Genomic DNA, 16,520 nt, shown 5'->3' with positions numbered 1-16,520 from the left:
AAGCTCATTCTAAAATGAAAACACTCTAATGTTGATCTCTCTATTAGAACTACAAACAACAAAATCCTGAAGAACACTGCGAGTTCTTCTGCAAAATGTCACTAGATTTGAAATAAATGGTTCCTATTCTCCAGGCTTCAGGCCCCAGACAAGCTTACCTTCCGAAGTCGCAGAGTTTAAGGACAGCTGTATCAGGGTCCAGCAAGAGGTTTTGTGGTTTTATATCCCGGTGGCAGATCCCAAAGGAATGGATATAGGCTAAACTCCGGAACAGCTGATACATGTACAACTGGAACACAGAAATGTTGTGTAAGGTACACCTTCCCAACCAAAACAGGCTAAACAACTCAATGGACACAGAAGAATGTTAGAGTAAAAAACAGAACCACTAAAAAACTAAAAAACAAACAGGCCCTGCTGAATTTATGTCAGTCCTGTGGAGACAGGGAAAGCCCAGGAACTGGCACTTCTTCTCCTCCTTCTTTGCCATATAACTACATGAGGTTCAGATTGTCCTCTTGAAAATAAGCACAATTCCAAAGAAGTAATTATGCCAGCTTTTCAACATTTATAAATAACCACAGAGCAAACAATGATGGTAGTCACAGAAAACATATATAAAATAAAAGTTTACGTTTACTTTATAAATCAGCCTCTTCACAGAAATGAGGTATTCCGTGTTATTAAAAAAAAAAGTGAAAAAAAACCCTTTAGCCAAGGAAGTTATAATCATAACATGGTGTGAAATGCTGTCCAAGGAATATGGTAGTGTTTCAGCCTGACACTTGAATGAATCTTCCAGCTTTTCCTGGTGAAGGGGCAGACCCTTTGTAATTTTAAACCTCCAGGCAAGAAGAGACATCAACTGAAGACAACTTTATATGAGGCAAGGCAAACAATTCTGCTAACAGGGAGTTTGCTCTGTTCCCCCTTCCAAGGCTAGCCAACACTTAAGCAATGGAAAATACAGCAAGCCAAGAACTTGCCATGGCAAAATGACAGGCTAAGGCAGGGCTGTCCACATATTTGGCTGCAAGGAATAAGGAGCTGTTGGACATAGTTAGAGCTATATAGCACATACAGTCATTAAGACATGGGGAAAACCCAGGGTGTAAGTTGACAACAGGCAGGCAGTTTATTTTGTAGTTTCCCTGTGTCCCCCAGGGTTTCTGAAATCATTCTGATGATGTGAAATAAGCCTATAGGCTGGAAACTGCACTGGAGTTGCACCTTCCCATTTTCATGAGCTCATTCTCCACCTATCAGCTTCAGTGGTCTGTAAAACCAGGTGCAATCGCTAGACATTGGTATCAAGTCATGTTTGCTTCACTTTCATCACTATCTTTGTATTTACACTCCCCCTTTGCTTCTTTTTTTTGTTTGCTTGGCAGTGAAGATACTAGCAGAAGAACTGCCTGACTACTGGCTCTATGTTTTCAGTTTTCACGTTTGTTTTTTTCAAAACCAGAAATCTGCATAAAGAAAAATAAAGAAACATTTACAGAATTGCCTGCTCTAGACATGTAAAGTACTTATCATGCAACTGTACTGCAAAATCATTTGGAAGACTGCTCTAAGTTGACCAGTCAAGTCAATGCATGCAGTGTTCATGAAGTATGCCCTCCATCTCAATACAACAAACCCAGAATTTTCCACAAATGTATTACAGAATGTTTGAGGCTGCTAACAAAAATTAACTAAAAGATAATTAGAAAAGATCCTTGCAGTTTCACAAGCAGCTTCTTTGTTACCCATGAAAGAGGAGCTCTCTGCCTTCCTACGTATCAACCAAAAGAGAACAAATGGGTACAATCCAACCTTTGCAACTGCCAAGGTATCTTCCATTTGCAAAAGTTTTAATGCCATCAAAGTCATATAATCTCTTTTAAAAAGTAAGACTGAAATAGGCTTGCTGTGTCAGAAAAGCAAGGGAAGAACAGACTTCCTGGCTACATGGAAAGGGAAGTCCCAAATATCCAAAAAGATGAAACAGGTGAAGCAGAATTCTCTCTCAAAGGATACTTATAATTTTTTCCAAAGTCGTCATAATGAGCAGTAATTAGAACAAAAATCAATGAATAATTTATCAAAAGCTAAGCTAGCAAGTTTTGTGGTGCTTATAACCTGAGGACATACTGTTCCACCAACAGGCCAAGCACAGGAGTTACCTCAGCAGTAGAAATTCTTCCAGCTAAATGATAAGATTCTGTGCTTTCTTAAAAACAGGGAACAGTGCTGGCTATTGCCAAGACACTTAATTTACAGTCTCTGCACACTGGGTAATGCTATGGCACTTTGTTATTGGAATATAATGACTTCTTGCAACATGTATTTTTTCAATCAAATTAAAAGTTGCTGTTTAGCCCACCCTAATGTTAAGCATTACACATTTAAAGATGAGACTGAAGAAACCAATATAAATCAGAAACTTTTACTGCTAATTTTATGTCTCGTGTGTGCCATGTTAAGAAGTCAAATTCAAGTTAACAACACTAGAGTCAATCACCTCTTCCAATCAAGACACTCTATGACTCCATGACAATTCCTTAACATGCAAATTGTGGTCACCACAAAACATGAAATAGAATTATGAGACCCAGACAGGTCCCACACTGGGCAGAAAGCATCAAGTTTTATTCATCTTTAACCACTGTGCAAAGGACAATAAAATATACAGACAGCCAAAGTGAGGTTTTGAGGCTGAAACGTGCTTAAAAACATCTTGTCCCACTCTTCAACACAAGTGGTAAAGCCAATGAGCTCCATGTAGAAGGAATGAGACAAAAGCACACCTTTAATTCCTTCATCAGAGGCACACAAGCTCTTACTTAGTTATCAGGCAAAGGAAGAAGATAACACATAATAGAATATCATTCTTCCTGACATTCCCTTTGAATTCTTGACCCTTGTACTATTGTGTCATCATCATCTGCAAAAGCTGAAGCTGGGAATCTAGCTGGTGTCACTCTATGCTGTATGAAAACATAACATCCCATGCTTCCCAGCCTTCCCCCTAACCATTCTGAGTTTTCTGTAAAGTGAGAAATTAAGTGTTGAAACTTAAGCCTCTCGCCTCTACTCTCCCTTCACTCTAACTAATACACCTTCTGATCTTTTTTTTGCTCCTTGCCTCAAGACACACATACTTCTTAAAACTTCAGAAAACTAATTATGTGAGAAAACAGGCATTCAGAGAGTTCATTCATACAATATACCTCTTCAGCTAACCACGTTTATTAGTTACCTACCTTGACATAAATCATAGGGAGTGTCTGTTTGGCCCGACTATAATGTCTGGCAACTCTGTATACTGTTTCAGGAACATAGTCCAGCACCAAGTTGAGGTACACTTCATCTTTCTGAAAGAGATAGAAGACAAATATAAATCAATAATTATTTTGAAGCATGAAGAACAGTAAAAGCATTCAAAAAAGCTGACAGGTTGAGAAACATCCTTAGCAAGTGCGCCAGCAAACTGTTTTCCCTTTAGGCTTACCTCTGTACTCCAACACCTAAATCAAACTTATGTTTAAGTTCACATTAATCTATACTGTCTTTACCATAAAGTATTTTCTAATTATAAATAAGGCCAATGATGCCCACTCGATATTTTCCTTATGGAACACCACCTTGAAATATTAGTCCACTTCCCTGGGGAAAAAAATGGGCAAACTTAGGATACCTAAACTCGTACCATACAAATACACATTAAAAAACTTTAAGAATGCCACATATTTTAGAAATGTTGCTTTAATCTTAGTTAATTCCTAACAATTAAGAGATTAGGAATTATAACTGATCACAACTATCCATTCGTAGACAGCAACAGTGTTAACATTCATAGCCAATTTTTTTTAATAAGCATGTTAATGCCCCAGTTTTGTCCAACTTAAACCTACAAATTAATTCCTGGTGAAACAGAGCAAAATAAAAATGATTCTTTAGTCTTTGTAACATCTGGAATTAAGTTAGAGGTTTGAGTGAATGTAATACAGAGAAACAACAGAAGTAGCTTTGTAATAAGGTACTTTGTTACAGAGTGTGATAGCAAAGGAAAGACGGAACAAGGGAATTAAATGACGTAGTACTGTAATCACATAGCGTCTAATTGGGGATGGGATTATTTCAATGGTAAAACAGGCCGTAAAAAGACTTCTGATATTTTAATGCAGTCTGCTGTGCGAAGCATCAGGGCTGCAAATACATTTAATAATTACCCCACCCCCAAACATTAATTATATCAACCTAAAAAACTATGTTTGAAAGCTAGTTGAATTAAGCAGAAGTACACTTTTGTGCTTGCACTAAGAATTGGGTTTTTCTATAGGATAAGGTGAGATGGAGAGACACTACACGGGTGATGACTCTGCAGAGCTCCTTGGTATTCATATTGTCAGTAGGTCCACTGCCTATTGATCTTAACGTCACTCAATTGCAAAACAAACCTAATTTAGCTTCAATTTAATAACACTACTGTTACTTAATTAATCACTCAGAGCACAGTGCGGTGTGTACTCTCACAATATCCAGTCTGAGCAAGTAGCTGGGATCTTGCTGGGGATGTAAATGTTATGTGGTAACACTGCAACAGCTCAAATGCCTGATGTGCAAAGTCTATGGTCATCGTTACTTGACGATAAACACTGATACTTTCACATCTCAGTAACTCTCTCCAATGGTTCCTAACAGGCCAAGTCACCATGCAAGGCCCTGTTTACAACGTTCTTCCCAACAAAAAGACATTGTCCTTTAAGTACGTACCATTATAGTGATTTCATCATCCTCTCACAGTACAAGCAAAAGGAGGTACATACAAATAATACGTTATCACTAAAACCTTCATAGAACTGAGTTATAAGAATCAGAGAACTCCGCTTAGTTCATACCATCTGTTTTACTTGTCTCTCCTCCATTTTGATTTTTACTTTGCAATCTGTTGGAAACGGGACTACTTCAGTGGCATGATGTGACATAGGCACGAAAAGATTAAAGCACTTCAATGGCAGATGGAGATTTTCCACCCACCCAATCAAATCCCTAAGAGTTTTGATGTTACCACAGTACCTGAAGAAACGACATGGGGTTCGCATGCTGCTGTTTCTGCGTAACTTATGTTACACATTAAAATCTACATGTGATGGAGCAGAAATATCTCTCCATCAGCCAACAGACATGTTACCTAGATCTATATATGTGATGCACAGAGAACTTTAATATGCAACTATGAAGGCAAGCCTTACAGTGTTGGCTATGTAAGAAGCAACATACTTCACTCCTACCACAAGCAACTGACACTTCAGAAGTGCCCTAAATAGCTATGTTCATGAATTAAAGATGATTTGAGTGTTCTGACCTACCTCCTCCTGATGTTACCTAGTATAAATCTGATAAACACTTAAGAGAACAGTTTCAAGAACCTGCACCCTTCTCTGTGAGCATGATCTGGACAAAAATAACTACCAAATTATCTCAATTTCCCTGAACAAGACTCAGTGTGAGCTAGAAAGCAGTCATGGCCTGACAAGCTCTGAGGATGATGTAATCTGGTGTGCCTACCTCATACATTCCTCCTAAACACATATTTTTCCAGTGACCCAGATATAGAACAACAGGAAACAGGGTTAGCACAAAGAGCTCACCAAATGAGGGCAACTGCTTGAGGATCAAGAGAATGGATCAAGGCTTATCTTTCCATTACAGAAGCCTTTTTCAGACCTCACCACATATTCTGCACGTGACTTGTTTCCACTCTTACTGTTCCAAAATTGCTGGGCTGGGAAATCAGCCAAAGTAACTGACCCACCAGGAGTCTATCTCACACATCTACGGAGCCCAGAATGGTTTGGAGGAGGCTGCAGCATAGAAATCATTTGCTGAAAACAAATGTAAGATGTCATTAAATAACACACTTTTTTTCTACAGATGTTGGGATTGAAGAGATTATTAGCCTTCCTCAACAGGTCAAATGTTCAGTTGCAGCCATGTTTTCCCATGCTTGTTGCTTAGGTTGTAATGTTCTATATACACTCTTAAAAAACAGAGTGTGCGAAGGAGCTGGAGCCTGGAATACAGGATCAGTGTATCATGAGGATTTTGACTTCAGCACTGCAACTCATTTATGGTCAGCTGTGTCAAATGTTACAAGTTTTTTTTTTATCACTTGGCAGATACATTCTCAGCTGACACGTGCTGCTTCTGAACACTTAAAAGATTCACAGCAAAATAACCATGGCCTTTTTCTCTTTCTTTAAAAAATCCCAACTCATTTCCCTGCTATAGTTTTCAGATGAACAACTGTATGAGCACCATTGAGTAGAAATGAACAACACAGGGGTTCCTTAAACTAGCTTTGCATTCAGAAACCCTTAACACAGAACCATGCTCTGAAGTTCACTTTTACATAAAAAGGCCAATTTATGTTTTCTTACAGCTACATACAACCAGCATATACTTCACATGCACTTCCAAGCAGATTAAGAGACACACCCTTCTTATCTTAAGTGCTGCCATAGCACTTTAACAAAGCCTTTGGCGCTGCTTTCATAGACATAGCAAGACATCTCAGGCTTCCTACGATAGCTATTTAGTAGCCATGACCTTCTGGAAAAAATTTTAACTGCAAAAAAATGCTGGAATTGACCTTATTTGTATGAAGGAATGGTGACATCCAATGGCCATGAGAGCATGTCTGTACTTGTAGTTTACGACCACATTTCAGAAATATATCACTATTTTTATTAGCATCGCAAATGTTGGGTGAAGTATTATTTCCTTCTCGATTCCCTCAGTGCCTATGACAGAGTTTCATAAATTACATGGCTTCCATGCTTTCTGTTCCTACATCTACCTGTCAGAAGATTCCCAGACTGGCCTACAACATTATCCTCCAGCAAGATGTGCTCTGAGGCAGGAGATGCCTACCAGACCAGCTGTAATGACAGCACAACACAGAAATCAGGCCTATCAATACAGTTCATATTTAAGATCTTTCCTGGATCTGTCTCTAAAATAGTTGTTGAATCACTTGACGAGGCTACATTATAAAGTGATGTTCTAAGTCTCATGTTCTAAGGCAACACTTCTTCCCTTTATTTAAAGTTTTCTGTCATAGTTTTTCCCATTAAAGAAGACAACATTAAGGAAAAAGGTCCCACCTCAGGATAATCTGGGAACCCCTGCCTATCTTATTTCTTACACACCCCATAAAATCCTTAGGATTTTTGTCTCAATTCCAAGGATAATTATTTCTATGAAGATGGAAGGAGCCACCCAATATCTGAAAGGTGGAACTGATTTGTGATCTTCTAAACAAGTGATCTGTAGCCATTTGAACATCTTTCAGACATTTGCTGGCAACAAATCTGTAGAATAATGAAAATTAGTGGAGATATTTGGGCTGACTGGGCTGTCCTGTATACCCTGCAATGAAAAAGAGAATCACAGAATCATAGAATGGCTTGGGTTGGAAGGGATCTCAAGGATCATCGAGCTCCAACCTCCATATCTAATCCTAGACCAGGCTTCTCAGGGCCCTACCCAACCTGGCCTTACAGCACCTCACCACTCTCTTGGTAAAGAACTTCCCCTGATGTGCAACCTAAATCTTTCCTCCTTCAACTTAAATCCATTCCCTTGCCATTATCTACCCTTGTAAAGAGTTGACTCCCCTCCTGTTTGTAGGTTCCCTTTAGGTACTGGAAGGCTGCAAGGTCACCCTGCAGCCTTCTTTTCTCCAGGCTGAACAAGCCCAGCTGTGAGGAATGGCTACAACTGGTGGAAGAATGACCTGAGAAGATAAGAGTGACGCACCAGGCATGGTGGACAGTTAACAGACCCAGTAAAATCAGAGCTGCCCACTCCCACAGCAGGCACTGTCCACAGTGAGGATTCTGCCAGCTCTTGCAAAGCCCTGCTACAGAGGGCCTAACTGCAATTTCTAGTTACAAAATCTACTTAAAACCAGAGACTGCTCCTAGCTACAGCTAAGGAAACACCCAGCATGTTGCTAGCCCTAGCAGCAGTAACTGATAATCATTATCTGATGACTGGTGCCCTTTCTGAAACAAGCGTGGTGGGCCTCAGGCAAGGACTAAAGATACCAACATCACAAACTCATCATAATTGGCATTAATTGCTCCTTTGTTGACGGCACAGCAGATCTGCCAAGGATTAAATGGATCATAGTGACTAAACTCATCTGTAGCAATGGCCCTTCACCACTCGACTGGGCTGATGAAAAGCATTCACACAATCCCTGTCCATTCGCAGTTGGGCTCAAGGCTCTGTCATTTGCGTATATTGCACTAAAACATTTATATATGTATATATCTTTTTGTCATTTCTGTAAGAAAGAATGGTGATGTTTACGCCTCTGAAGGTGGAGGATGCGCCTCTTCCTAACAGGGATGTGAACTTGGAGAAATAACAGCTGTTCAGAAAAGCCCAAACTTTCACATCAGCCAATCGCTCCCTTCTCCCAAACTTTTCCTTTGTAGCTTAGTAACTTGCTGCCAAAGCACATCTGAGACGTGCACTGAGCTGCACCTATAAACTGCTGTGCACTGTGCCCTGCACATTAATTGTAAACCTCAGTCTATGGGAGAAAATTTCTACCCCGCGTTTGCATGGACTTTCAGCTGCAAGCTGTTACACTAAGGCTAAATAAGATTAAAGATCAATTAAAAGATGCAGATGGGCCAGCTCAGCCTCCAGAAGAGTGAGCATATTGCATATTTATTACCTTTCAAATACTTTGGCGACTCTGAATAACAAGCCACCTTGAAGAGAGAAAAAAAGCTACATAACCAGAGATGCAATTACCCAACAAAACCAGTATTTAGTTTACTTTTATACAATCAGATGCACGAAGAAATCTTTCCAGTGACCTCTCTTCCTCTTTTGGGCATGGATCCGGATCAATCAAACACTCAAAAAAATCCACACAGGAAAACCTGACATTTAGGAAATACCACCGGGAGGTATCCAAACCAGAAATACAAAGGAAAAGAAATGTAGTTCGGGAACTCTTATTTCAGGTTTTACCAAGCTGAACAGTTTAATTCAGCAGCCAATGATCTAAGAAGTTAGTGTGGGCTACAAAACATTGGGAAATAATCAGCACAGAAGCCAAAGGGAGTAGTAATCAGTCCACGCACGTCCACCCTCACTTGGAGCATGGATCAAAAGCTCTGTGCTGCTGAAACCTAAATAGGGCAGGCAGCAAAACTACTCCATTCTTCACTACAACAGCACTTACATTTATCTATCATGCTACAAGCAAAGCAGTCCTTGAAATTGAAGAAAAGGAACCAAAATCAAAGTTTTACTTCCTGATATGGTCTGATCTCCTTGAGGTAAGCTACCCAAACTAGGTCTCTACTCATAATCTCAAGTTTTATACCACTAAGAGGCACACTACAGTGACAAAATTCAGTTCTCTGCTATCAGTCATCTCATAAAGCCTCAAAAAAAAAGAAATCAGAATCTACACGGGAAAATTCATTAACGTAATCTTTTGGAAGAACTGAGTTATCCAACGGGTCTGATGAATGTCTGCAGACTTAAAGGAAGGAGGAACTGAGGCCTATAGTTTACAGAAGTAATTTGAATGCCATGCCTGTCAACTGTTTTATGAATGTATATTACATGTTCTTTGTGAGTAACCTTAAACTAGAATTATTAGTCAAACATGATATATTAATCATCAGTACAGAAACCTATATATATGTAAAGGAATATATGTATAAATATACATACAGATAAGCATACACAAGCACACACATATACATGCAAACATCTTCATAAGGTTTATCTACATAAAGGTAATACAACTCCAAAGATGCTCAGAAATGGGAGATTCATACAGACACAGAAAACAAAGGAATCAAAACTCTGTTTACTACAGGAACTCACTGCTGCTAATGCTGGATTGCTTTTGGCAAAAGCAGGAATGAAATATAAGCAAATGTTAGAAATAACAATGAGAAGTTCATGGCAAGAGAAGAATACAGGGAGTTCAGACATTTTAACCAGTTCAATGGAGAGATTCTTAAAGAGTCTCTATAAACGAGCTATAGATTTGATGCTGCGGAAGAGCAGTACTATTGCCAAGTGTTAATTGAAATTTATTTCATTTTTTATCTATTTTCTGTTCCTTCAAGTTTTCTAACAAAAAATATAATTGCCTCTTCTGCAAGAACGAAGTCAGTTTTAAGGTTGCCTCATTCCCAAAAATGCCTAGTGCCTAAAATGAAGTGAAGTGACTACTCAGCACATGGCTTTCAAAGAGTACCAGCCTAAATAGAATCTGGATGTAAATTTAAACTTTAGTTATTAGACAAAAATAATAATAATTAAAAAAAAAAAAAGAACCAAAAAACCAACCAAAACTACAACAAAGAAAGAAACAAAATCCTCCAGGCTTAGATTCCCTGGTGTCAAACAGCAGGAACGTAAGCAAAGAGAAGTCCAAGCAGACTCCAACTTGGACCAACAGGTGGAACAACCATGGCAGCATGAAAATGTTTAGTATGTAGGTACCAAAATTAAGTTCACTGTCAAACTGTCTTATTAAAGAGACCAGCAGTTAGTCACATGTAAAACATTTCTGTCATAGTTAGGTTTTAATTTGTGTTTAATTTATGCTAAATCCTATATGAAGACAGACAAGAACTGCAAGCCACACTCATCACTTCAGAATCCTGACCTGCTGCTATCTATACCTTTCCCAAACAGCAGATGACAAACTAATTTGCAGTTAGCTTCCATGTACTGCTGCCAGCATGGAAATACTCACAAGCCAATTATGTAGCATTCTGCACAGAACTGCAAAGAGATCTTGCAACCTGAACTCTGCTGTTGATGCTGGTGCTGGGTGTACTTACACCCTAGGGACTGTTCCCACTTGCCCCATTTTGCAGCAAGGTGCAAGTGGAAATTTCAAAGGCACAGGGCAGAGATATGAACAAAGAAGAATGGAAAAGAATGTGAAAAAAAACTACTCCCCAGAGCATTAAGGTTCACTTGTAAAGGACAGAAACTGCATTATTAAACAAAACTTAGCTTTGCCAAGAATTAGCCATGTGGAGCTGGAAGAGCTAGGCAGAAAATCCAGCCTCAAGCTCAACATCAAGTTAAAGATTTCCAAAAGACTTTGACTTAAGTTACTATTAGCCAAAGACTCCCATGAAATTCTAACATTTCTACTGTTGGCAGAAGGTTTCTGAAAAACATTAGATAAGGCAGTTGTCTTCTGCTTCTCTCATGAAGTTCTACTTCACTCTGGCCAAGCTGGTTAAATACAGAGCCTATAACCAAGCCCTCCCTCATGGTGTTTCTCTCCTTACACTCATAATGCTTAAAGAATTTCTGATTATACGCTAAATGATCACTATATACTTGAAAAAACACCACCAGCAAACTAGCACAAAAAGAACAGACATTAAGGAAACCTTCAAATATTCCCTCTGCTTTTGTTTGGCAAGCATGGGAAATGTTAACACTTAACATTTCATTTAACACTACTCATGGACCACCACATTTCCACAATGAAGATCTGTTCCCAAAAACCTGTTCAGCATTAGTACAGCTTCTTCTCGGTGTTATCAGTATCCTCACGCTCTTTCTTGCCTCTAAAAACTCAAAACAGCTCATTACGGCCTTGATAGGTACTAGGAAGCATCTTCCCATTTTTCATTCTTACCTTCTCTCCACTGGAGTAGAAGAAATAACGCAATCGGACAATGTTACAATGATCCAGCTTTCTCATAATCTGGAGCTCTCGGTTCTGAAAAGAAGAAAAAGAAGAAATGCAAACAGTTAGGAACTCTTCTCAAGAAGTCAGAGTACTGCACTGAATACCATAAAATTCATATAAAGGAGGTTATAAAAGTGAGCCAAAGAAAACTGGAAGCTGGAAAGATGTAACAGTTCTCTTGTTGTAAGAATCACACGTTGATTAGCCTTTCTCCCAATTGCTTTACCACTGAAAATACCGATGTCACTAAATATATTTTCCCTCAGAAACAAATATCTACAAATACACTGCAAAACCCAAGAACCGACTGCTTGCATTAATAAAATGTCAGTGTTAAAAGGCAAGAAAACATTAACTTTGCATTTTTATTTTCTGATCTTACAATTATACAAGGTATCAGCCAGAAGGGTTAGAAGGCTTTCTATTTGAATACTGTCAAAAGAATGTAAATAATGTCAAAGCAAACATAACACTTCTACTCCTCCATCCTTCACACTAATGGCCAACTGAATTCCACCATGCTGATGGCCAAGTGAATTTCAACACACTGACGGCCACCTGATCTCCACCACAGTGCTCTCTCATTCCCCTCCTCAAAGGATGAGGAGCAGGAAAAAATATGATGAGAAAAAAAGGAAAAGCTCACAGGTGGAAACCAACTGAGTTCCACCACAGCCAGATACAGAACAATGGTGTGAGACAGGTATATGATGGAAGAGCCTTTTCTTTACCATTCTCCTTGAAATGCCAACAAAAAAAAAAAGACATGTAATTGAGAAGGGGACTCAATTCCCAGTCTCATTCAACTATGGTTTAACTAGATATAGACAGAGAGAACAGCAACACTATTTTCCCCATTTTATATCAACTTGAAAAATCTGTTAAGATAAAAACAATTCATTACATACAAAATAATCTGGGGACTTTACTGCAAATACCCACTGCAACTGAGCTCTAAACAAATTAGGGAGCTTCCAGCCTAGCAGATAAAATGAGTGAAATGAGTTGAATTGTAGATATGGATGAAAAAACGCAAGTAAAATCAACACAGCTATGTCTTATATTTTATTCCACAGCCGCTGCTATAATACACCTTTCTCCTGTGGTTACATTTACACATCACTTTTTCCTTCCTCATTTGCTGCACTCGTAGTTTTAAAACTAGACAGTATTTCAATGTCAACTTAAATCACAAGGTTGCAAATCACGCAACCTGCCTAACTAGGATCAGATATGCACTAGTCCTATTAGCTCCATCAACCTTAACATCTTCAGGAATATTTAGGAAGAAAACCCTTCAGCTACAAAACATTCTCATACATACATGATGTTCAAAGCTCACAATCTGTGAGATGCTGTTGTTGAAACATGGGTATCATATTCTAAGTGTAAGGGAGTCACATACAGTGCCTGTCACTACTACTGAAGATTGAGGAACTCTACAAGAACCCTGATATTCTCCTGAAATCCTATGGAGAGAATTTGCAAAAGAGGAATAGCTGTCTTCTCATTTTGCCCAACCTGCACACCACCACTCATGCAGTGCTGTCATCTCAGTAGCTGAAAACCCACAACAAGTTTTCACTATCATAATGAAGCTGGGATGGATCTATACCCTATCAGTCATAGAAATACTTGTTGTGATGAAACACTTATTTCTCCAGATGCACTTTACAGCGCTTAACAATACTACTACATAACTGAAACTAACACAAGAATTTCCCATTTCTTCAACTAAATTCTATCAGAAAGATAAATGTTTTGTTCCACCATTTATCCCAGTAAGATGGAAATAATACCATTTATTTCAGGGAATTATTGAAGAAACACATGAACATACTAAGCATGTATGTGTAAAAACTATTTTAGCGATCCCTTTACTAGCTCCTTAAAATACACATACACACTCTTAAGTCAAGTCATTGCTTTGAGCTCTTAAGATAGCATGTATATGCTGACTGAATCCACCGCAAAAAAAATCAGGAGTTACTCTAATGCAAGGCTGAGGTTATATTTATCCCCTGGTACCTCAGCCCAGCAGAAGCACAATCTGTGCCTACTCTGATGCCTTCCATTCAGATCTGTCTCCTTCGGCTCTGACCCCGACCATCTGCTGCGGCTCCGCAGGCAGCGCTTCAAGGGGTGCTAACATCAGGGATAACCATAAACCAGTTACACAGTAACCTACATCTAGCATCCCAGAAACAGCCTGAATGAAGCAACTGTCATCTTAGTCAGTCGCCTCAGCCGTCTTAAAGCCAAGCAGGCTTTCAATCATCACTCCCGATGGAGGTGAAAATGGAATAGTCACACAGTCACAAAAGCTCAACTGGATGCGGCAGAGAACTTCTGATGCTCATGTCACAGAATGATGCTCTTAAGAACTCATTTCTTTCCAGTGAATACGTAAAGAATTCTCACCGTACTACTTCACTGTATGCTTCTTAAATACATAACGGCCATTTCACATCAAAGTGGGTCATTAATTACCCGTGCACAAATACTCTTTAAAAAAAAAACACAACAAACTGGATTACACTAAGGGAATCCTTTGTGAAAAGAACAGTAACAGATGTCCTACGCAGTGTAAGAGAGAGAGCACACAGCTAGATATAATGCAGGCTAAAACCATTTCAGAACATGCTGAAGAGACAAACTGAGAGTGCATGACCAGAACATACGGTGGATGGAAACATCAAACTCGTGCACATCCTTCGTTCATCTCTGTCCTTCATGAGTAACGTTGGGTGAAAAGACCAAGACTCAAAGAGGAATTAGTTCTTCTACTCCCACCTCTATTCACAGGAAGAGAAAGATTTAGTTTACTCACCAAGGATTTCAGCCTAAAGAGCACTGAAGGTGGCTTCAACCTTCAGCACCAGCCCTTCCACAAGAGAGGACCCAGATTAACTGAAACACGGAGCTCTTGTGGTACACATTACACTCCTTCAAGAAGCAGCAAAAACAATGGCATCATGACAAGTTCCTTCAGTGGATTTCACTACCATAATCTGCTATAATGGACAAGGATAACTATCTCCCAACACATTCTCTTCTGCCCCATCCAGATTTCCAAAGCTATGTCAGCTATTTATCAGTCCTAATCCGGATCTTTCTGTTGTTTTTGTTTAGGTTTTGTTAAGTATCACAAAATGACTGGGTCTTAAAGGATTATGGATTTGAAACTTCTTGAACTGCATCTGAGCAAAAGGAGGTGAAAAGTTCCATGCAGTTCCCAGCAGCACGTCAGAATCAATATATAGATGATGAAGTGTAGAAACATCACCTGGATATAATTCAGAAGAGCTGTTCTCAGAGTTTCCTTGGCTAAAGAACATGCTGGATTTTGTTGTTTTTTTCCTTCCAAAATGACTTTAGTCTCAGCAAGGTGCTTTGAAGAAGATGCTCAAAGTAGATGAAACACTATGAAGTTGCGTTTTTGTTTTGATACACCAAGATTACGACCTGGTTCTTGCAACCACATAAGGTTGGAGCACGGGGGGCATTAGTGCAGTGGAAAAATGAACCAGTTTCCAGCAAGAGGCATGAAGGCTATGATAAAGCGTCAGGTTTGGGTTTTTTTCCTCTTCTTCCTGCTTCCCCTTGAACAGCCCGAATGGCATGTACCTCCACTCAACTGCTGCACTACTGAGCCTCTCCGGAGAAAGAGTTCAGGCCATCACCTCGAGAGACGTCAAGCGTTTCCACATTTCTCCCATCACCCACAAAAGGCTGCACAGGGCAGCGGTCACACACAGGCAGGTTTTTCCATCTGAGGTCTTCTCTACTGGAGCTGCCTGACCCATTCCTCCAAAAACGCATTTCAAATGCTGTCAGTCACAAGGCTCCTTTTAATGCTGTCTTGCTGTCGCCAAAAGAATGTCAGAAATTACTCTAGGGCTCAAAGAAATAACTTCCTTCCACAGAAATATGATGATTCAGTCATTTACAGAATAAAGGTTAATTCCTAGATTATCCTGTATTTGCCCCAAGCCATCACTGAAATAAACCAGTGCTTGAAGGAAAAACAAGTGAAAAGGGCTTAACTACAGAGGCCAGGGCTGGGAATCTGCCCATGTCAGTCATTAATAGCTAGCCAGGCATGAAAAATCCATTTTGTGGGCAAGCAATTTCAAGCAGAGAGAAATGTCAACAGTGATCACAGTGTTCCTCATTTACATGTGTGGTGCAAATGAAGTCCAACGCCAGTCTCCCTCTCGCTGCCAGACACAGCGTATTTCCAGCATGGATGGATCTAGGTTACAAAGAAACCCTCTTCCAACAGCCACCATTACCCAGTTAGCGCTAGTCCATCAGTGACTGCAAAACACTCGCAGCTCTGCTGGCTTAACGTGTGGGGTCAGAAAGTTCAGATGCTGCATCCTGCTCCAGTCCCTACTGATGGACAGCATGCATGTGCAGCTTGGAGGATTTTGATTGTAAAATGCTGTGATTCCTTTAATCCTAAAAGGCCTAGAGACAGCTATCATACTCATTAGCACACTGTTAGCATTCATGGCTTCCCTGAGGGAAAAAAAAGGCATCAGTGATAGCAACCAGCGGCTTACAGCATAAACGTGAAGCTGTTGCTTTCTATACCATCACCCTATACAGGCATAGTCCTTCCCTTGCACCTCTCCTGGCCATTCAGAGAAATTCCAGCCTTTCGCAGAAGGGAAAAGCTAAATGTTGAGCACCCATGCAACAGGAGGATAACAAACCCACTCTGTGAAAGAAGCGTGAACGAAGGGACCCAAGATACAGA

At 39.7% G+C, this 16,520-nt stretch overlaps 1 protein-coding gene across 7 annotated transcripts in view; it reads right to left on the bottom strand.

The window, feature by feature from the left end:
- The window catches only part of GSK3B (glycogen synthase kinase 3 beta), a 121,033-nt gene that overhangs the window by 45,317 nt on the left and 59,196 nt on the right, over positions 1 to 16,520 (bottom strand). For all 7 annotated transcript variants that reach the window (XR_014937560.1, XM_015874838.3, XM_015874814.3 and 4 more), the window contains 3 exons: positions 11,702 to 11,785; positions 3,249 to 3,359; positions 159 to 289 (listed from right to left, as the gene is read on the bottom strand). Coding sequence is in view for 6 of the 7 variants with exons in the window: in XM_015874838.3 (XP_015730324.1) it covers positions 159 to 289; positions 3,249 to 3,359; positions 11,702 to 11,785 (326 nt within the window). In the remaining variant the exon portion in view is untranslated. The remainder of the gene's footprint in view (positions 1 to 158; positions 290 to 3,248; positions 3,360 to 11,701; positions 11,786 to 16,520) is intronic.

Source organism: Coturnix japonica, chromosome 1 (genome assembly GCF_054131305.1).
Source record: "Coturnix japonica strain WE chromosome 1, WE-NBRP24, whole genome shotgun sequence".
Taxonomy (NCBI): Eukaryota; Metazoa; Chordata; class Aves; order Galliformes; family Phasianidae; genus Coturnix; species Coturnix japonica.
This window is presented reverse-complemented; position numbering and strand designations above follow the sequence as displayed.